At 43.1% G+C, this 22,593-nt stretch overlaps 1 protein-coding gene across 4 annotated transcripts in view; it reads left to right on the top strand.

Annotated features, from left to right (window-relative positions):
* The window catches only part of LOC122557418 (phosphatidylinositol-3-phosphate phosphatase MTMR1), a 96,216-nt gene that overhangs the window by 30,978 nt on the left and 42,645 nt on the right, over nucleotides 1–22,593 (top strand). For 2 of the 4 annotated variants that reach the window (XM_043705114.2, XM_043705116.2), the window contains 8 exons: nucleotides 4,054–4,122; nucleotides 6,077–6,152; nucleotides 8,334–8,428; nucleotides 11,304–11,405; nucleotides 13,411–13,512; nucleotides 17,555–17,638; nucleotides 19,965–20,114; nucleotides 21,696–21,884. In XM_043705114.2, coding sequence (XP_043561049.1) covers nucleotides 4,054–4,122; nucleotides 6,077–6,152; nucleotides 8,334–8,428; nucleotides 11,304–11,405; nucleotides 13,411–13,512; nucleotides 17,555–17,638; nucleotides 19,965–20,114; nucleotides 21,696–21,884 — 867 coding nt within the window. The remainder of the gene's footprint in view (nucleotides 1–4,053; nucleotides 4,123–6,076; nucleotides 6,153–8,333; nucleotides 8,429–11,303; nucleotides 11,406–13,410; nucleotides 13,513–17,554; nucleotides 17,639–19,964; nucleotides 20,115–21,695; nucleotides 21,885–22,593) is intronic. The other 2 variants (XM_043705117.2, XM_043705118.2) reach the window with 1 other exon arrangement.

Genomic DNA, 22,593 nt, shown 5'->3' with positions numbered 1-22,593 from the left:
TTCCCACAGTCCAAAGATATGCAGGGCAGGTGAATTGGCCATGTTGAATTGCCCATAGTATTAGGTGCACTAGTCAGAGGGAAACGGGTCTGGGTGGGTCACTATTCGGAGGGTCGGTGTAGACCTTTTGGGCCAAATGGCCTGTTTCCACACTGTAGGGAATCTAATGAATATCAAATAAAACAAACCAACTAAATTAACAGCCCTTTAAAGACATACAATAATATAAATCAGAACTTTAAAGGAAGTTTATTAATTTAAATTAAAATATTGTTCTGGGCTTGCAGATAAACTTTCAGGTCCCATCGGTCATATAAGGCCTCAAGCAAACTGCAGGACATGGTGTGCTCCCTCTCCAGCAATAGCGGGGCATGGACATAAGGGATATATGTGCATAACTCATTGAAGCTGACAGGTTAGGTTGAGACGTTGATTGAAAAAGCAAGCAGGATTCAGGTCTGTAAAAATAAAAGCATACTGAAGACTTTACGGTGGACATTTGCAAACCATTAGTTCGGTCTTAATTGGAATATCGTGTATAGCTCAGGGCACTGCTCTTTAGGAAGAATGCCACTCTCTTAGGAATGGTGCAGAAGAGATTTATAAAATGCTGTCAGGGATGGGGGTTTCAGTGAAATGGATACATTGGAAGCTGGAGTTATTCCCGTGGAGAACAGGAGGTTGAGAGGAAATTTAACAGAGATTGTTCTAAACCGTGATGTCTCTAGGCAAAGTAGACAGGACGAATTTGTTCCCATTCACAGAAAGATTGAGAGTCCAAAGACACTGCTAGACGATATTAACCAGTCAAAAGAGTTGAATCTGAGATGAAGTGAAACAATTTTCTGCAGCGTATCCAGAGGATTTAGTTTGTGACGTTTGAAAGGATGATGGAGGGAGAAAGGGATTTAGATAAGTACTTGAAGGGGTTCAGCATTCAGTGTGTGGCTGTTGGATTTACTGGATTGTCCTTGCTGAGTGTTAGTATAGACTTGATGGCCCAAGTAAATAACTTGTATGTTAGAGTCGATCAGTGTTTGTGTAACTTCTCAGGAGAGTCAGTGTTGGTGGTTGTTTTCAAATGAATAGCATCTCCTGAAGCCCTGGGATCCTCCGGTTAACTGAATAACTGATTTAAAATATTGTAACTTGGAGCAGGAATAAAAACTAGTGAGGCAACTTCTTAAAATGAATATTACCAGTGAATATTTTGCACTAACTGCTTGTTATACCGTAGGATTATCTCAAACAGGTAATACCAATATATTCCCAGAACCAGCTCATCGCATACACATTTGTAAACTTGATATTTGTGATGCCTTTGAAAGAGATGTTTAAGTACAACATTAGGCAGGGTAATATTCTTCCTTTTTTTTGTTAGTCTGTTTCAAATTCAATATTAAATAAACCCTCCATGTTTACAGATTTTTTTTTCCCCGAATCAACCCATTCAGAGATGTTGTTACACAGCTCAGGAGCAGGGGAGACTTGAACATGGGCCTCCAGGTTTAGAGTAGGAACATTACCACTGTGCTACAAATACCCTCGATGACACTTACCTAATGCCAATCATTGTGATGTTCTTCCTCTTGATTCACACCTAAGTAATTCTTTATTGTCAGAGTAAAAGAGCATTTTGCCTAAATTGGTTACAGATTGTAAATCATATTGTATATAAAAAAACCCTTCCCTTCTGCACACTCTGTAGAGTTATTGAAATATTGGGTCAGTTTGAAACTTGAAATTGGTAGTTGTTGCAATCAGCAGTTCAATTGGACCCTCCTGGTTAGTGAAAATTAGGCCGGAAGTAATCATCAGCAGTGTATAACTTGAACCATTTATTTCAAAGCAGGTGAAGTTCACAAAGACTCATTTGAGGTGAAATTCAGTACTCTGAACACACAAAAGTATACTTAAGACGTTTGAATGAATCATTCTGTTGTAATATCGATTGAAGTGATAGCTTTGCACTTATTATGATAAATGCGGGGTTTTTTTAATCAAGGCGTGCAGTCTGGATGGAAGGTGAAAGTATTTTGCTTTAATTATTTTCTCTCTCATTTTGAAACGGCCCTTTCTGTGGGTCAGAAATGGATTTAAGATGTGTATTGTGACAGTTAATAGATTTTTAGCTTACAGATCTTCAGAAAGGTGATCGTTTTGGAATACAATTCCTTGTAGAAATAGTGAAATGGTTAACATTAGGAAGTCCAAGAAGAGGGCTATGCTTTTGAAGCCACTTTTCGGTTGGTTCATCCCTAAAGGAGATTGGATTTGTTGTTTCTGAATGTTCTGTGCTGGAACTTTCAATTGGGGATGCTAGGTATTTCTGGTCAGTGCCCTAAGGGTAAGAGCTGACTGCATTATGGAGAGGAGGCAGAATGATTGGTGGGCATGGAGGAGATTCTATCTTGACATCCTTGGGTTTAAATGTATTGTTGTTCGTAGATATTTTTTAGTCAACCTGTTCAGAGATGTCATAACACATGTCTGGAGTAGAACAACCCTGATCTAGAGCAGCTACACCCTCCACTCTGAGTTAACTGTGGTTCTGGTGTTCAGTTATCACTAACTTTAAACATGAGACATTATGGTAAGCAGGGACACGTTCAAACACTGAATGATTTATTAAATAAGTGATTGCTGAAATTTCTGTATTGTCGTTTTCATCGCAGCTCATGCATGTGAGGGGAAATTGCAGAAGTTGGGACTGTTGTTTATGAAAAGAAGGTCGGGCTGACAGGAGACCTGATTTTGAGGTTATTAAAATCATGAGCAGGCTTGTTAGAGTAGATCGGGAAAATTCAAACACGGTGGTTTGTATGTGGAATGAACTGCCAGAGGAAGTGGTAAATGCAGGTACAGTTGCACCGTTTAAAAGACATTTGGACAGGTACATGGATGGGAAAGGTTTAGAGAGATATGGGTCAAATACAGGCAAGGGGGACTAATTTAGTTTGGGAAATGTGGTCAGCATGGATGAATTGGACTGAAGGGTCTGTATGACTATAAATTATTCCCAGTTGTAAAAGGATCACGAACAAGAGGACGTTGTTTAAAGTGATGTGCAAATGAAACAAGAGTGAAGCGAGGAGTTAAGGTGTGTAATTCACTGCCTGGTAGTATGGCAGAGGCAGGTTCAATTGAGGCATCCAAGAAGGACATTGGATGGTGATTTGGATAGAAATAGTGTGCAAGGGCATGAAGAAAAAGCAAGAGATTGGCATGAGGTAATGATGCTGGTTTGAAGAGCTGGTGCAGTCAAGATGGGCCAAATGGCCTGCGTTGTAAGACATTCTGTGAGGACCAATAACATTTAGTTTAAAATCAGAATATTTTAAAAAGTTCTTTAATGTTAAAATCTGACTAGTTTAGATTAAATGCAGCCTGTGAGTAGAATTTTGGCTTGTCAGTGCAGTTGTAACCCTGATACCCAAAACAAGGCAGTTCTCCAGTGTCATTACTGATCCTTAAGCTCATACAAGGCAGGATCGAATCCCAGCTCTGGATTCTCTGTCCAGGTTTTAGAATAACTCGAACAGTCCACTGGCATCAGTTTTCCAGTTCTCGTCCACTGATCGGAAATCAGCAAAATCTGGCACTGGCATCTTGTGGACCATACTGAATCCTGACACCTCTCATAGCAGGACAATTATGAACCAGCTAAAGGGAGACCCTGAGACCCAGTATTCAAACAGCATACAGGGCATATACCACCAGTTCCAAAGCTCGAAGGCAGAAACCCAGTCTATTCCATTTGTATTTTTCATGCTGTTTCCCATTATCATTGTTGATTTTAGTCAATAGATGTGAGCTGTTCAAACCTTTTTTGTTGCATTGAATTAAAAAGCTTTATTTTGTTTGTTTAACTCAGTGTAAAATGTACATTTTTTTAAAAGGAAGGAAAGTCTGTAAAATTGCTCCCCAATGTGTACTAGCTATTCCTTTTGCTGTAGTGTTTGCACGTTAGTAAACTGTAACATATGTTACCTCTCACCTTGTGCATGCTCCCCTGCTTCCCCCCTCCGCCCCACTGCTGACGTTGATCTGCAGGACAATCAGGATGGCTGCAATGGGTCCTCCCATTCTGATGCTGACCCTGAACTGGGTGTTCAATCCTTGGCAAGTGATCTTTCTCTTTATTGAAAATGTGTGATTTTTTTTTTCTTCCCCACCACTCTCCTTAAACCTGTAGCTGACTTCAGCTAACCAGCACCTACCAATGAATGAATTGCATGCAGGTATTTTGGTTTTCAAAACAAAACAAAAATCCGTGTCAGCAAACTGCTCTCTCGTCTCCGACCAAAAGTACCCATTCTGTGTTGCATGATTCAGCAGGACAGTGCTAATCTGAATTGATTAAACTGCACAAATCTTCGCTGCATACTGTGCTTTACTTACAGTTTCTTGTGCCTCTCAGCTTGGCAGTCACTGTAAGACCAACAGTAAGGGCGATCATTCTCTTGATTGTTTGGGGGTGGTGTTCAACTTAAAAATATATTGGAGCCCATATCCAACTGTGATGCTGTTTACAAAGCGAGCTCTCAGTTCAGAGTGCTGAAGTGTACAGGGTTCAGATTAGCAGTGTTCCACAGTGTTACTAAAGCAAACCATGAACTGTGCAGTGCTTTCTAACAATGCATTATATAAATATGTATGTTTGTGAAATGGAATGTGCATATATCGCAATAAAATGCTTCAGTGAGGTTAATTCATTAGTTTGATGTAATGGAGTAATTGAGCTGCTCTGTAATGGAATTCTACACCACTAAGGCAGAAGAAAAAAGGCTCATGCTGTGCTTGTGAGGGATTGGCTGTTCATCCGCATTCATGCCACGCAAAAGCATGTATAATGTTAATCCTGTTATGCTAAATTACTGCAGGTACTATGTACATTCAAGATGTTTTATTATTCTGCGCTGTATCCGCAGAACGGACTGCAATCATCCATCATCAACAGAATAAGGTTAATGATCAGAAGTGAGGGTGACCATAAGGCCTGCTTTCTCCAGCACAGTCCCTGATCTTCACTAAACGTGCTCAGTGTCTCAACAGTTTCCTACAAGTAGTTCAGAACTCCTAGTTTCCACCTTTGTTTTGTCTTGAGGGAGGACATCTGTATGAAATTTTGTCCTGCCTGTCACATTCCATTGTATGCAGCAGACCTGCATGCCTCCTAACATTTGCTCCTTGTTCTCTCCCAGAGACCTGTCACCCTCTGGGAGCAAATTGCTACGGATGCTAGAATATGTACTGAAAACAAAAAATGCTGGCAATCACAGCGGGTCAGGCAGCATGTGTGGAGAGAGAACAAGCCAGCATTTCGAGTCTAGATGACTCTTCATCAGAGCTGATTGGTTGATCTTGTGGATGCTGATTGCCCCACAACTGATTACACCTTTAAATGATCTAAATAGCAGGGTTGCCTACTTTGGAACATAGCCCCAGGGATGCCATCATTGCAGAGTCTCCCACCTTCAGCTGCCTTTCCTTCCTGAACATTGGTTTTCCAATGTGTCAGACCCCCTTTCTGTGGCTTCTCAATCTGTCCCGGTTTTGACTTTTGAACGTGGTCACCTGTTCAGAAACAAGAGAATATTATGTCAGTAAGGTAGCAACCTGAAAGATTTGCACACTGTAACTGCAGAAATCATGCTGTTAATTAAACCAAGCTTTGTAAGCAGGGTTGGGGGCAAACATCCCAGACTAAAGCCACAGATATTGCTGTTAATTTAAACTGCCTTTCTTTGATGGCCTGAAAGCCGTGACAAAGAAAAAGATGTGTTATTTCATAGTAATCTGCTCTGAACCATTTGTTTCAATTCCCTTATTATTTTGTAGTGGATTTACTGTTTCAGATTAATGTAAAATATGAAAGGAAGGGGCGATTTTAATTTGAATTTGTGAAATAGCTTTGAAATTTCCAAGTGGGTGGGTGGGAGGAAACTGTGACAGGTTTAGGTAACACTGGAGCCACTTTATTAAGAGATGGAGAAAGAGAGGTGACAGAATGTGTGCGAAGAAGGTGAGAGTAATGGGTGGGCTGTGCCTTTAACTGGGTTTGGTTAATTGTCAGGTGCTGAGGGATGGAAATAAACTTGCTCAAATGGAGGAGGCACCACTTTTTCCAGGGGAAGCTATCAAAGCAATTGGTAAGTTTCTGTATTTTATGTTTCTAAGTAGTCGTTCAACTTTTCTTTTGAAGAAAAGCTTAAATTGACCAAAATGAATAATAGCATTCCTTTGAAAAAAACACCAAAAGTCATATTGGCTCCCGTTTCCAGGGAACAGGAGAATCAACGTTTCGGGCATAAGCCCTTCTCCAGCAACACATTTTCAGTTCTGATCTCAGCATCTGCAGACCTCACTTTCTCCTCCCGTTTCCAGGGACCCTAAACCTCCGACAGGCAAAATGGTTGAGAGCTCAGTGTTTTAAATTTGTGCAAAATTGCCTCAGCCTTGCCTTGAGATTGGTGCCTTATACAAAGTCTCAATTGAAGCCAACTGTGTACAGTAATTGACCAGATTTTTGTTTTACTGTGCTTTCATAGAATTTTTTTTTGAAGAGTCCAGTGATAATTGGAATCTTTTATCATTGATGGTTAAATGTATTGTGTAATCAAAGCGCTATTCTTGAATGATCTAAGTCTGGGTGTTAGTTTTTAATTTGATATCCACATCGCTGCCTTCTCGAGTACTTACTTAAATACCCAGCCCCCCCCCTTGTATGAGCTGGGCAAATGTGAATCGACAGGCTGTTCATCAGTGATGTTTTACACCCAATTCATGACGTGTGTGCGCATTGCCCAACAGCAACTAGTGGATAATGAGAGCAGTGGATCCCTCGCTCTATCTGTCCTCATTTCCTGTAAACAAGAGAGAAGGAGCAGGGGTGTTTCTGTGCAGGCGGAGAACTGTGAACTCTGTACAGACTGGACAACAAACCTAGGGTTTCTAGGTCTGTGTAGCTCACATTTGTATTCGGCAGAGCTAGTACAAGTGGAGCTATTGAGGTGTGCTCAGCAGTGAAATATTTCAATTTTACAAATTTCCGGTAATTCAGAACTCACGTCACTAAGCCCTTTCCCAAAAAGTATTGTCCCATCGCACTATCGCCCACGGTTTCCGTCACACATTCTGCCCGTGACTTCTATGCCCTCACAATCAGCTCCAAGATCTTCATCCTCACTTACCTCCCTCACTTGCAGTCTTACCCTGCAGTTGGCCATTATAGGATTCAAAGCAAAGTTCCTGACTCCATCGGTGGAATTGTCTGCTCTTGCCTGTGGCTGGAACTCCATTGAATCAGCAGGATGGTGTCATAGTTGAACCCTACTGCCTTGCACCTCCTCCAGACTTAAGTCTGGGCAGGGAGACTCATAGCTGAACTTCCAGTCCCACTCCCAATTGAGGCCCTAGTGTGGCCAGGTAATACTCACTCAAAGACTTCAATCGCCTACCCTGTCCTGGCTGATGCCAACAGTAACCCAACTATAGGTCACTCTCTCAGTATGTAACTAATGGGCAGCTGACTGGCACAGTTAAGAGGTGTGTGAAGGGTCTGAGAGGGGGCATGGAATCCCTCGATTGAAAATATGCAGTGTCTGGTTGAGGGTTTGGGCCTTAGGAAGGGGGTTCCCCACTTGGTCCATGCTGTTAATCCGTTGTCCACTTCACCCCACAAACCCCATCCCACTTAATCCTCGATATCACTTGAACTTGGCCTATCTGGGTGTTCTTCCAGCAGCAACCACAGGATCCCTTTGGCGCTGTTGAGTACAAGAGCAAGCTCCTCTGGTTGGCTAGCAACATCCCATGGGCATGAACTCTGACCCGGGGCCTTGATTCCAGGGTAAGCTCTTGCCACCACCTGATTGGCTCGTGGCTTGGCGAGCCCCTCCAAAAAGAAGCTGGCAGTTCGCTCAATGACTGTCTGTCTAGCCAGGGAGAACACCCCTACCCCCACGGTTAATCCAGGATTCTCCATGTTTCCTGCTCCACCATGATTCAAGTGCTTCCCTGATTGCAAACCACAAGACTTCTCTCCCCCTCTCCTCTAACCTTCAGAAACCCCGTTAAACCTTTTCTGTGAATTGCCTCCAATTTTCTCTCCTGCGAAATCCTCCTGTTGTCTTGCGAAGACTTGAAGAGATTCGTGTCTGTTTTCAATACAGGCAGCGGTTTAATGTGGACTTTGTTTGACAGCAGGGTTTCTATGCAGGCAGGTAATTGAGGAATACAGCAATTTTGATTGTTGCTTAATTCAAAAGGCTCAGCTGGAATAAAGTAGATGGGCAGAGTTAACGAATAATATCTGTATGTTTGCTTCATAGCCAAAGATGTCACATACATCTGTCCTTTCATTGGGGCCATCAGTGGGACGCTCACTGTCACCGAATACAAACTGTACTTCAAAAGTGTAGAGCGGGTAAGTTAAACAGCACTGATGATGTGTGCTCCTCAGACTTCAATATACCAGGGTAGTGTTTGCCCCGTCTTCTTTTGGTGATAAAATGCGTGTTGTGAATGTGCTGGGAGCTTGCACTGACTGTTGATGACAGACCCACACTTGAAGCAGCTTTGTATTTCATCCGGTGAAAAAATTAAAGAGAAGCTGTGCAAATCCTTCTCCAAGAAATGTCCCGGAGTATGAGGTGGCAATATCCTCTGGTGGCTTTTCCAATAGGTTGATGGTCCGTTTAAAATAAAATCTAATATATTTGCTGCTTTGACTTCTTTCGCTCTGGTAAGTGCCAACTTTGTACATTTTGTCACCTCGAGGGTCATAAGACCATCCTGATGGTAAGGTTCTGTTCCTGTCCCAGTGGGGAGTAGGTCACTTCACTCCTGGGGAGATCCAGTGTATTTCTCTCAGTGCTCGGTGCACAGTGATCATCTCTGGCCTTAACGAAATGAGTTTGTAATGGGCCCACTTGGACGCCTTGTGACTGAAAACATAGGAGCAGAAGTAGTCCATTCAGCCTATCAAGTCTGCCTTGCCCTTCAATGAGATCATGGCTGATCTGATAATCCTCAACTCCACTTTCCTACCTTTTCCTATAACCCTTGATTCCCTTACTGATTAAAAATCTATCTGTTGGCTGCTATGCTTTCTGTCACTTGGATCTTGAGCCCTGAAATTTGTTCCCAAAATCGTTTCGTCTTCTTCTATTTTAAGATGTTCCTTAAAACCTACCTGAGTCGGTTGTTTGAACATAGAACAGAGAATGTAACAGTGCAGTACAGGCCCTTCGGCCCCCGATGTTGTGCTGACCTGTGAAATTAATCTGATGCCCATCTAACCTACACTGTTCCACTATTATGCATATGTATGTCCAACGCCCATTTAAATGCCCTGAATGTCATCGAGTCTACTACTGTTGCAGGCAGGCTATTCCATGCCCATACGACTCTCTGAGTAAAGAAACCACCCCTAATATCTGTCCTAAATCTCTTGCCCCTCAATTTAAAGCTATGTCCCCTCGTGTTAGCCTTCGCCTTCCAAGGAAAAAGGCTCTCACTGACCACCCTGTATAACCCTCTGATTATCTTATGAGTCTCAATTAAGTCACCTCTCAACCTTCTTCACTCCAACTAAAACAGCCGCAGTTCACTCAGCCTTTCCTCATAAGACCATCCTTCCATATGTGCAACATCCTGGTAAATCTCCTCTGAACCCTTTCCAAAGCTTCCACCTCCTACCCATACTGCGGTGACCAGAACTCCATGCGATACTCCAGCTGTGGCCTTACCAGTGCCTTGTATAAATGAAGCTTGACCTCGTGGCTCCGAAACTCAATCCTCCTACCAATAAACGCTAACAAACCATATGCCTTCTTAACAATCCTATCAATTTGGGTGGCAACATTCCCTTGCTTCCCCGAAAATCCGAGGGTAAATCCCATCTGGCCCACCGATTTTATCTATTTTCAGATCTTCCAAAATTGCTAAAACCTCCTCTTTGTCAACTGCAATCACATATAATCTAGTAGCCTGTATCTCCGTATTCTCACTAACATTGCCCTTTTGCAAGGTGAATACTGATGAAAAGTATTCATTAAGTATTTCCCCTATATCCTCAGATTTCACACACAACTTCCCACTACTACCTTTGATTGGCCCTAATCTTACCCTAGTCATTCTTTGATTCCTGATATACCAATAGAAGGCCTGACGGTTTTCCTTTATCCTATCCACCAACAACTTCTCATGTCCTCTCCTGGCTTTTCTTAGCCCTCTCTTTAGATCTTTTTTTGGCTAACTTATAACTCTCAAGCCCCCTAACTGAGCCTTCATATCTCATCCTCACATAAGCCTTCCTCTTCCTCTTTACATGACGTTCAACTTCTTTAGTAAACCATGGCTCCCTCTCTTGACAACTATCTCCCTGCCTGATAGCTATATACTTAGCAAGAATCCGCAGTAGCTGTTTCTTGAATAAGCTCCACATTTCAAGTGTGTCCATCCTCTTGACTTAACATCTTGTGATTTGGGGTTAAGTTTTGACTTCATGCTTTTATGAAGTACCTTTGGGCATCTTAAGATGTGAAAGGTGCTATATGAATGCACGTTGTTATTTTAATAAATGAAAAGCAACAGCCAAATTGGGCACAGTCAACTTCTATAAACAGAATGAACTGTGATCTCTTTTTGAGAACATTGATTGTGGAGTGAAGAGTCCTCAATGTTTGAGGAATGGGGGATGGTGCGGGTCAGGGGTTATGGGGGTCAGATGGGAAAGTTGATTTGAAACCACAATCCGATAAGCCATGTTGTCATTAAATGGTGGAGCAGGCTTGAAGGGCAAAATGGACTTCTCCAATTCCTAAATTCCTGTGTTGTGAAGAGATTAAGTATACAACCACCAAAAAATTCCAAATAAAAACAAAGGTATGGAGAAACTCTGCAGGTCTGCAGCATCTGTGGAGAAAGAAAGTTAACTTTTAAAGAGTCTGATTCAGTCCTGATGAAAGCTTCCGACCTGAAATGTCGACTCCCCTTATGCTGTGCTTTTTCCAGCTCCCCTCTTTATCCACTCTGACTCTCCAGCATCTGCAGTTCTCACTGTCTCCAAGAGTCTGATTTGAATCTTCTTTGGAACTGAGCTGTATTCCAGAGAAGGGTCACTGGACTCGCAGTGTTGACTCAGTTTCTCTCTTCATAGATGCAGCCAGATCTGCTGAGTTTTTCCGGCACTTTGAGTTTTTATTTTGGGTTTCCAACACTGGCAGAGCTTTGTTTCTGTCCCGTTTCTCTCTGATGGTACAAACTGCCCCTCACTCAGTTTTGTTTTTATAAACCAGGATCCCCCTTTCACCCTTGATGTTCCACTGGGGGTTGTGAGTCGTATCGAAAAAATTGCTGGCATTCAAGAGAACTCCTGTGGCTTGGAAATTGTGTGCAAGGTAATGTTTACTATTTATAACATCTTGTGATTGGAAAGAGGTAGAAGCAGTTTTACAAAGTGCTGGACAGACCACACATGGAGCTCTGCAAAACATTGTGAGCACAGCACCTTCAAAAGCTTTGGAAGGAGTAAATTGCAGGCTTTAGGATGGGACTGTGAGCGCAGGAGTTAATTTACAAGGAGACGCCACACAAATGCAAGTTGTAGTCCTTGGAATTTGGGAAGTTAAGGGATGGTTTGACTTTTGTCAGGATATTAAGGGGAACAGCTAGGGATAGATGGGGAGAATATATCGCGGTCAGGTGGGAAGGTTTAACAACAGGAGGGCTGTGTCTGAAATGTGGAGGCAGACATTTCTGGAATGAAGTTAGGAAACAGTCCGTTATGAAATGTCGTGAAGGTTCAGAACTTGCTTCCACAAACAGCAATAGTGCTGGGTCAGCTATTAATTTTTAAAATGAGAAGGATGGATTTTTATTAGTCTAAGGTATTAAAGAATACGTGTGGAGTTAGACTGCAGATTGTCCGTGATCACAAGGAAGAGATTGAGGGGTTGAATGTCTTACTCCTTGATGACGTGGAACCTCAATCTATGAGTGTGTTGGGTTGTGAGCTCAACAGTGGACCAAACGGTAGAACAAATTGGTTGTATTCTCTCAGAGAAATAAGTGTCCTTTGAGTATTTCAGTTCCCTCATGCTTGTATTTTACAGAATTATTGGCTTCCATGTGCTTGTTGTCCATTTTAAAAGCAGCTTTTTTTATTCCATTCAAGGGATGTGGGCATTGCTGGCTGGGTTAGCATTTAGTGCCCGTCCTTAGTCCTTGAGAAGGTGGTGGTGAGCTGCCTTCTTGAACTGCTGCAGTCCATGTGCTGTTGCAAGACCCACATTGCCCTTAGGGGGGGAATTCCAGGATTTTGACCGAGCCACAGTGAAGGAATGGTGATCTGTTTCCAGGTCAGGAGGGTGAATGGCTTAAAGGTGAACTTGCAGATGGTCGTGTTCCCATGTATCTGCTACCTTTGCCCCTCTAGATAGAAGTGGCCGTGGGTTTAGAAGCACTAGCTTTCGAAGCGTTGCTTCTTCATCAGGTGGTTGTGGAGCAAGATGAAGCAGCATTTTGAAAGCTAATACCTGTACCTCTGAATAAACCTGTTAGACTGTAACATTGTGTTGTGATTTTTAACATTACCCACTCTACTCCAATACCAGCACCTCCGAATCATGGGTTTGGAAGGTACTTTCTAAGGATTTTAGGTGTATTCCTGCAGTGCATCTTGTACATAATACACACTGCTGCTACTGAGCGTGAGTAGTAGACGGAGTGGTTGCTTGTGAATGTGGTGCCAAGCAAGGGGCTGCTTTGTCCTGAATGGTGTTGGGCTCTTGAGTGTTGGTGGAGTTGCACCCATCCAGGCAAGTGGGGAGTAATCCATCACACTCCTGACGTGTGCCTTGTAGATGATGGACAGGCTTTGGGGAGTCAGGAGGGAGTTACTCACCACAGTATTCCAAACCTCTGACCTGCTCTTGTACTCACTGTGTTTATGTGGTGAGTCTAGTTCACTTACTGGCCTTGGGTAACCCCGAGGATGTTGATAGTTGGGGATTCATTGATGGTAACGCAATTAAATGTCATGGGGTGATGGTTAGATTGTTTCTTGTTGGTGATGGTCATTGCCTGGCATTTGTGTGGCATGAATGTTACTTGCCACTTGTCAGCCCAAGCTTGGATATTGTCCAGATCTTGTTGCATGGACTGCTTCAGTGTGTGAGCAGTCACGGATGGTGCTGAGCTGAACATTGTGCAGTCATCAGCGAACATCGCCACTTCTGACCTTATGATGGAGGGGAGATCATTGATGACCTCGATTGTTTCTCGATTTTCCAGCCTCGAAATTTAGCATTTCCTGTTGCAACCAAACCTCAGAGGCTTCAGCTTTATTTTTGTGCTTTCAGTCTAGACGTGATTAGGTTTGACATTGTCCAACTATGTTAACAGGATATGAGAAATCTGCGGTTTGCATACAAACAGGAAGAACATGGTAAACTCGAGATCTTTGAGAACCTCACACAGTATGCCTTTCCTGTCTCGAAGAACTTGGTAAGTCTGCCTGGCGTTGTGCTGTGTTTGTACTGTTCAGTCAGTGTAACACTGTTAGCTGTCCGATAAGCTGCTCAGGTCAGACATTTTAAAAAGTAAATTGCTGATTACAATTTGAATGCAACGGTCTTTTTATTGTACAGTTGACAGCACACTGGCAAGGGGTTACAAACCACAGCTGTGACTTGTGCATTTGTTTGAAGCTTAGCTGCTGAGGGCACTTTTACCTGCACTGTTGTTACACAAAGTTACTGTTGCAGTCAATATGTCATTACCAGACAGAAGGAGGCCCATCGTATTTCTGTCAATTCCCACTGTAGAGAAATCCAGTTGGTAGATTGTTGTCTAAATCTTCTCATCCATTTCTAGGCTTTTCTTCCCCCACCCTCCCCTTGGCTCTAGCAGCCTTCCAGTAAGTGCCCATCATTTGCTGAGCATTGACTGCCAGTTGGTTATTTGACCATGTGGGGCTTCACAGATCTTGCCTGAAGTTGATACATGTGTGGATTCTGGCCAGGAACCTATGGGCACTAATCCAGAATATGAACCTTCACTAATTTCCACCAGCCACACTCCTCTTGCAATGACCTCTGAAGCTCTGGGTTGAGACCTGATGCAGTCCTGCTTTGTTGAATTTTCCAATTCCCCAATCAAACCTGCTGCCTTCTGTTCTGCCTACTTTTTTTTGTAATTGTGAAAATATACTTTATTCATAATTTATCTATAAGTAAGTACAGAGGTCCAAAACAGTTCTGAACAGACTTTGCAGGAAGTGCTACTTTAATGCAATTGATTTTGTTGTTTCAGAAGAGCATAAATTACTAAAAGTCACATCAGACAGGCATGTCTTCAAATGAATACCTTTTTAATATATGTTGACCATGTAGCATGCTGTGTACAATCCTGCCTAAAATACCACTATCGAGACAAACACAATCACTCAATGCATGAAATGGCTATCTTTACCTTTCCTTGGTAAAACATCATTTTATAAAAGGGCTATGAATATTGTTCAAGTGAAATTCAATGTTTGGAAACTATCTGGGAGACAACAATCTGGAAAATTAGTTTTAAAATATCAGTGATGATAAATCATTTCAAAGATTGTATTAGCACCAGTTTATGTACAGTGAATTCTAGGGTCGGAATTAGCCAGATGGATTTCTGACAATTTAAAAGGGTACTGTTCCTCTGTTTAGGGAGCTGTGGGAGGGGGACATTGAGTGAAAGTGGACACTGGGGAATCATGCGCTCACTGAGCCTCTGTAATTTGAGGTCAGTGACACACTCAATAGCTGCTCAGTGCTTAACGGTGACAGAGCATGTTGTTCTGCAGAACGATTTGTCACTGTCAATCATAGATTACACAGACAAAATATTTATTTCTCATTCTGAGTGAAAGGCCAGTACCAGTCTCGCAGAGACCTTGTGTCATCCCAGTCCTTCCAAGTTTATGTTCAGCCAGTTGTAACATTAGCTTGAAGGCAGTTAGAGTGCTGCTGAAACCCATCATTTCGCATCTGAAGGGATGATCGTCCTGTGAAATCAACCGTTAGAAACCCTTCGTGCAGTAGACACCATAAGATGAGAGGATGCAGTTGCATTTTTCCTCTCTAAAGTCAATTTTAGTTCCAGGTTAAAGCAGGTTTTGCTTTCATGTAAATTAAATTCCTTCGCGGCCTGGCTGTAAGATTTTCAATCTCCTGAACCAGTTGTGCCAAGGTAAAGTTAATGCTGTCTGGAGAAAACAAAAATAAATGCAAGTCTATGTGCAGCAAAGACTCACTGAAACTTTATTCATGGTGTCACATGATTAAAACAATAGCAGTCCCACCTGCCTGGTTGTCTGTTGAATAATTTTACTTAATATTTTTGAAAAGCGCAATGAGTTGCTGAAATCTTTAATCGGGACATTTCCACATACACTCAGTGCCTCATCAGATCAGTCGTTTGACCAAGTCCTGAGCAGCCTTTCCTCCCATAATATAAATGCTTGTGATTGTTGGAAAATTGGCATTCTTGCATTTGTCCTGATGAATGCAGGATGAAAGGTTTCAATAACATTTCAGCAAGATTTGAGCTGTTGTACTATTGAGCAGTAGTCCTGTTTAAATAACCAGTGGCCAGTTGCCCTGAAGCATGATCACATGCTGACCAAGTAATTGCTATCATCTTATTTCACAATTCTTCTCTGAAAGAAAAGCTTGTCAGTAGAAGTGGTTTATTAAACTGGCTCTTGCACAAGCCTCTCAGAAAACCATGACCAATGATAGCCAGACATTTAGCTTAAATGATTGTTATATATCCAATAGAAAGTGGTGACTAGCCCCAGTTATAGCTACAGCAACACAGTGTTAGCCTCACAAACAATTTTTCTTGTAGAAATCCCCTTCCTCGATGCAGGCTGAAGCTGAATAAACTGGGGCTTTTTTCCCTGAAGTGTCAGAGGCTGAGGGGTGACCTTTACAGAGGTTTATAAAATCATGAGGGGCTTGGATAGGGTGAACAGACAAGGGGCGGGGGAGTCAAAACTAGAGGGCATAGATTTAAGGTTAGAAGGGAAAGATTTAAAAGTGACCAAAGAGTCAATATTTTCACGCATAGGGCTTGTGTGCGTGTGGAATGAACTGCCAGTGAAAGTGGTGGAGGTGGGTACAATTGTTTTTCTTTATTAACTCACAGGATGTAGGCATCACTGGCTAGGCCAACATTTATTGCCCATCCCTAATTGCCCAGAGGGCAGTTAAGCATCAACCACATTGCTGTGGGTCTGGAGTCACATCTAGGCCAGACCAGGTAAGGATGGCAGTTTCCTTCCCTAAAGGACATTACTGAACCAGATGGGTTTGTCTGACAATTGTCAATGGCTTCGGGGTCATCATTAGACTTTTAATTCTAGATTCGTGTTTTATTGAATTCAAATTCCATTTGCCATGGCAGGATTTGAACCCTGTCCCCAGAGCATTCACTGAGTTTCTGCATTAATAATCACCATTAATTACAACATTTAAAAGGCATCTGGTTAGGTGCATGAATAGGCAAGGTTAAGCGGGATATGGGCCAAATGCTGGTAAAATGGGACCAGATCAGTTTGGGATATCTGGTCAGTATGGGTGAGTTGGATCGAAGGGTCTGTTTCCATGCTATATAACTGTGTAGGTAACTGTTTAATATACATGTATGTTTATTTGTCACAGATTGATCACTGCTCTTTGTGAAACTTTGAGTCTCTCTATATGACCGCAGTTTGGAATTCTGGCGTGAACTTATCAAGCCTGTGACTTCTTGGTGCAGTTTCTGTTTTTGTGCAGCTGCTGCAACTCACTCAGATTGCTTTCCATACCCAGACCCACACCCAGACACACACCCATCCCACCTCTCCCAGTGCTCTTCATCATGGAGGAAGTTGGATCATTGCTTGCTGTCTGTCCAAGCTCTTCATTGGGTTGCTACCCCCTGCTGGTGTTAGTGTTGAGCTGTCAATAATGACCTCTCCCCTTTCTGACCCTGTGTCTGCACAGCATTCTGCTCCAGCATGCACTGTTTTAGCAGTCAAGCCATATGCAGTAACCCAACAAGTAATAAAAAGCACACTCTACAATCAAAAATATTTTCACTTTTTTTACATCATTATTTAATTAACACACACAACAGCTCCTGACCTCGTGTGAATTTTAAAATTTACTGGCAGGATGTGGGTGTCACTTGCTGGGCCAGCGTTTATTGCCTGTCCCTGGTTGCCCTGGTGAAGGTGGTGGTGACCTGCCTTCTCGAACTGCTACTGTCCGTGGGGGGGGGGGGGGGGGGGAGGCTGTGTTGTTGGCGAGAACAGCTGCTCCCCCAGTACCGTCTGGCAGGAGTACAGACAACACTCGCTCAGCATCATTGTCAGTTGCTTCTTATTTACTGATCAAAACGACATCAGGAACATCTGGATTCCCACTTAGCCAGGTGTGGGTAACCTGCCAGACAATGCTGTTTGACGTCAGGTTCAATGTGTTGGGTCATAATGTGTTGTTACTGTTTTCTTTCTCCCATCTAGCCACTGTTTGCAATGAAGTATAAGGAGAAGTATCCGGTTCAGGGCTGGAAGGTGTACGATGCTGTGGCAGAATATAAAAGACAGGTGGGTCACCAATGTCCCTCTTACCCATGGCATATTCCACATGTTGTCTCTCCTTCTGTACGGAGCATGTTATTTAAAGCTGGTCAACCTTTTGGTGCCAATTCTGCGCGGTTTTGCTCTCTCCCACCGTGTGAGTTGGAGGTTGGGGCTCTCAGGCTTGTTCCACTTCTGTCCTCGGCATGCAGGCGATGCTGGCAAGGATCATTTATTGTGCCTCCCTAGTCACCCTGGGACATGAATATTATGTTTAAGGTGCTATATAAATGCAGGTTCTTTTTGTTGGGCTTGGAAAGCCATGACAAGTGGATGAGCTTACCTGGCCACTCCAGAGTGCTCGAAGGGTCAACACCATTGAATAGGACTGGAGTCACTTACAATTCAAACTGGGTGTGGCTGGCAAGTCCCCTTCCCTGAAGTGCATTAGCAAAGCAGTTGTGTTTCTCTACAACAAAGTATTCTGATTGTTTTTCTCTCGTGCAAGGCCATAGTTTGCCAGCTGGTCTTGTGGCTAAGTGAGGAGGTCCCTACATCTGGACCAGAAGCTCCAAGCCTGAATCCCACTTCGGGACATAATGGCCGTGGAAGGTTTGATAGAAGAACAGGCAAACACTTTGGTTGTGAGTCCTTTGGTACGCCTGTGGCAGATGGTAAGAGCGGGAAAGTTCCCTGTTCATCAGAACCATGTGAGAGCTGTAGCATCACAACTCTCCCCACATTGAACATAGGAGGAGGAGTAGGCCATTCGGCCCTTCAACCCTGCTGCATCATTCAATACGATCATGGCTGATCATCTAATTCTGTCCCCTGTTCTCACTTCCTCCCACCTCCTTTGATCTCTTTAGTCCTGTGAACTATATATATATATATCTGTCCTTCTTGAAAACATACAATGTTTTGGCCTCAACAGTTTTACAGCATAGAGTTATACAGCATGGAGACAGGTCCTTTGGCCAGCTCCACCCACTAACCACTCTGTGTTTAAAAAAAATGTTGCCCCTCATGTCCGTTTTAAATCTTTGTCCTCTGTGGTAGTGAATTCGACAGACACGCTGTCTGGGTGAAGATCTTTCTCCTAAATGGCCTACCCATTATCTTTAGACTGTGAGCCCGGTTGTGGCTTCCCTGCTCATTCCCCTGTTTGCCCTGCCTAGTCCTGTTAGAAGTTGATAGGTTTCTGTGAGATCCTCATTCTTCTAGATTCCAGTGAATATCACCGAATCTAAACCAATCCAGTCTCTCCTCATATGACAAGAGGTTCCTTGAGCAGGTTCTTGTCATGAGCAAGTGTCCAAGGGACAACTCCACACAATTTTAGAAGATTTATTTCATTCATACCAAATGTTAAGGTGAGAAACTTGTCATTAAAACTTCTTTCAAAGTTCAGGCATGTTAGTCAGAGAAGCAGACCTTACTCTTCTCAGTGGTGAGAGTGTAAAATCTATTATTGCACATGTATTTTTATCTGTAATTATACAGCTGTGCAACACAGAAGGAGGGCATTCAGACCATTGCTAATACTGTCAGCCCTTTCAAAGAGCTCTCCTGTTCCTCCTGTATCTTTCAGTTTGAGCCTAGAGCAGCAGGCTAGTCATCACAGTATAAAAGAGAATCCCATTGGACTAAATGTACATGTGGAACCTGTAAGCAGTACACCAGGTCAATCAGCTGTGTGTGCCACATAGAGGGAGCCGATTTGTAAAGATGCGAACACTCCCCATTTTTCTTTCTAAATGGAAAGAGAGATTTGGATTTAGATAGCGCCTGTCACAACATTAGACTTCTCAAAATGCTTTACAGCAGATGAAGTCCATTTTTTAAAATCTGGGGGTCAGTTGTTGTGACTTGGCAGTCATGTTGTGCACAGCAAGCTCCCACAAACAGCTGCGGGATAATGACCGGATAATCTGTTTTAGTGCTGTTGGTTTTAGGAGGTAGTACTGGCCCAGCCATCATTCCTGCTGAAGGGCTTATGCCCAAAACATCAACTATTCTGCTCCTTGGATGCTGCCCGACCTGCTGTGCTTTTCCAGTGCCACACTTTGACTCCAGCCAATAAGGTAACTTCCTTGCTCTCCTTCGAGAATGCTGCACTCCCTTGGTACCGCAAGGGGAGAGCCAGTCTAAAGCTTGTGCTCAGTGCATTGCATTCCCCTCCCCTTATTCCCCCCCACCCCGATCTACCTCACCTCCCTTTCCCTCTCCTTCTCTCGGAAATGCTGGAAGCACCCTGCAGGTTAGCCAACAGCTTTGGAGAGAAGCTGAGTTAAAGTTTTAGCAATCTTTTGCTTCTCTTGTTCTTTTCACTGTCTATTTGTGCTCTGTCCAGGGTTTGCCAAATGAAAGTTGGGTCATCAGTAAAATCAACAGCAACTATGAACTCTGCGATACGTACCCTTCGATTGTGGTGGTGCCTACCAGTGTCAAAGATGACGACCTTTGTAAAGTGGCAGCATTTCGAACACGTGGGCGAATCCCAGTGAGTTCCCAAAAGAATTTATTTCTTTGTTTGAGTCTCTGTGGTGTGGCTGCATTTGGCACTCCAGCAGAAACAACTCCTCCTTTCGAATCTCTCTGTAATAAACCCAGCATTGAAACAGCTGCTGTGTCATTCCTGTGAGAATGACAGGACCACAGGATAGTAAGCAACTCAGATTCTGGTCAGTGCTTTTGTTAAACAAGAGCTGCATATTTTTCTCTAAATTATAAGCTAATCCTTAAACTGTTTCTGTTTTATTAAACGTGTGGTTACCTTCCTTTTAAAAAAAAAGACTAGCATTAAGTAAACATAACTATATATTTGTAAGGTTGGAGGATTAGCCTGATAATCAGTTGTAGTGGAAATGCTGAAAGATGGTGTTAACAAGGCACTCAGAAAAGCAATATGTACATGTATGAGTGAGCATGAACACGCGCGCACACACACACACACGCATCGTGAGATAGGCAATTACATGATTAAAATGTTTGGGATAGATAAATGGAATGTGCTGGTTATAAATAGGCTGCTGTTTGTTGAATCTGCCATAATCATTTCTGAAGAAGGGCTCATGCCCGAAACGTGGATTCTCCTGCTCCTTGGTTGGTGCCTGACCTGCTGCACTTTTCCAGCAACACATTTTCAGCTCTGCCATAATCACGCCAATTTATAGAAAACAGCAGTGTTATTCAGAGTCTTCTTTATGAGTTGAGTTTTGCCAGCATTTTGTTGGCAGCTGAGTAGAATCAGAGTCCCTACAGTGTGGAAACAAGTCCTTTGGCCCAACAAGTCCACGCTGACTCTCCGAAGAGTAACTGACCCAACCTATTCCCCTCTGTTTAACCCCTGACTAATGCATCCAACCTACACGTCCGTGAACACTGGATAATTTAGCATGGCCAATTCACCTAACCTGCACACCTTTGGATTGTAGGGGAAAACCGGAGCACCCGGAGAAAACCCACGCAGACACGGGGAGAATGTGCAAACTCTACGTGCACAGTCACCTGAGGCTGGAATCAAACCCAGGTCCCTGGTGCTGTGAGACAGCAGTGCTAACCACTGAGCCACCATGCTACCTGTAAAGCATTAAGAGTTTGAAACCAAGGCAAAGATTGTCTGGAAAATGTGTGAGATCTGGTTTAATGCATTGATCCTGAAATCATTAACTATTCCATTGTGTGTTCAGTCGGTTTTGTCCTTCTTACCTTGTCCTTTGAGTGAATCTTCTTCCCTTCGCTGTTAGAGAGAGAAACATAACTCCCTTCAGAGCTCAGATCATTGCAAGAAACCATGATCTCAGCACATGAACATTGTGCCTCCTCTGGCTCAGCCCTCTCCTGTCTTACTTTTTTGTTCTGCTTTGTCACTTTGCACTTAATGACCCTAACACCACCCGGTTCAACTCCAGCCCCTAAAGGCCACCCCAGATCCCATTGACCACTGGAACAGGCTTGAGGGATGGAGTGACTTTACTGCACTCCCTGTGGAACATATGTCCCATCAACAATCAAATATACTGTACCCCCTAAAATACTGAGCCTTGATGCACTTAAAGACTCTTTCTGCCTCCTCCATCAGGTTTTGTCTTGGATCCATCCAGAAAGCCAAGCGACGATTACTCGATGCAGTCAGCCATTGGTGGGGCCAAATGACAAGCGGTGTAAGGAGGATGAGAAATATTTACAAACCATCATGGACGCCAATGCGCAGTCTCACAAGTTAATCATCTTTGATGCTCGACAGAGCAGTGTGGCAGACGCCAGTAAGGTGCTTGTTACGTTTAGCATCTTTTAACTTGTATTATTAAATTGCATACGATTGCAGGTAGTGACTTGAAGTGGAGAGAGAGTACTGGTTGGAAAGTATAGGAATAAACGAGTCTTTTTCCAAGTGGCAACTCGGGACTTGTAGGATGCCTTAGGCAATAGTGCTTTGACCCCAGCTATTCATAACTTATTTTAATGATTTGGATGAGGAAATTCAATGTTGCATCTACTGATATGCAGATGTCACAAGGCTGGCTGGGAGGGTGAGCTGTGAAGAGGATGCAGAGATGCTTCAATGTGATTTGGACAAGTTGAGCGAGTGGGTAAATGCATGGCAGATGAAGGATTATCTGTATAAATGTGAGGTTATCCACTTTGGTAGGAAAAACCAAAGAATAGATTTTTACCTGAATAACGATAGATTAGGAGAGGGGTGAGGTGCCTTGTCCAACGGTCACTGGAAGTAAAGATAAAGGTGCAGCAGACGGTGAAGAAAGCAAACAGCATGTTGGTCTTTATAGCAAGTGGATTGGAGTATAGGGATGTCTTGCCGTAATTGGTCAGGGCCTAGTGAGACCATACCTGAAGTATTGTATGCAGTTCTGGTCTCCTTATCTGAGGAAGGATGTTCTGGCTGTGGAGGGAGTGCACTGAACCAGACTGGTTCATGGGAAGGCAGAACTGCCAGGTAAAGAGACTGGATCCTTTAA

The sequence above is a fragment of the Chiloscyllium plagiosum genome, unplaced genomic scaffold (genome assembly GCF_037043375.1).
Source record: "Chiloscyllium plagiosum isolate Xiang-an unplaced genomic scaffold, Cpla_swu_hap1 HiC_scaffold_11, whole genome shotgun sequence".
NCBI classification, from domain to species: Eukaryota; Metazoa; Chordata; class Chondrichthyes; order Orectolobiformes; family Hemiscylliidae; genus Chiloscyllium; species Chiloscyllium plagiosum.
The sequence above is the reverse complement of the archived record's forward strand: the minus strand, read 5'-3'. Positions and strand labels throughout refer to the sequence as shown.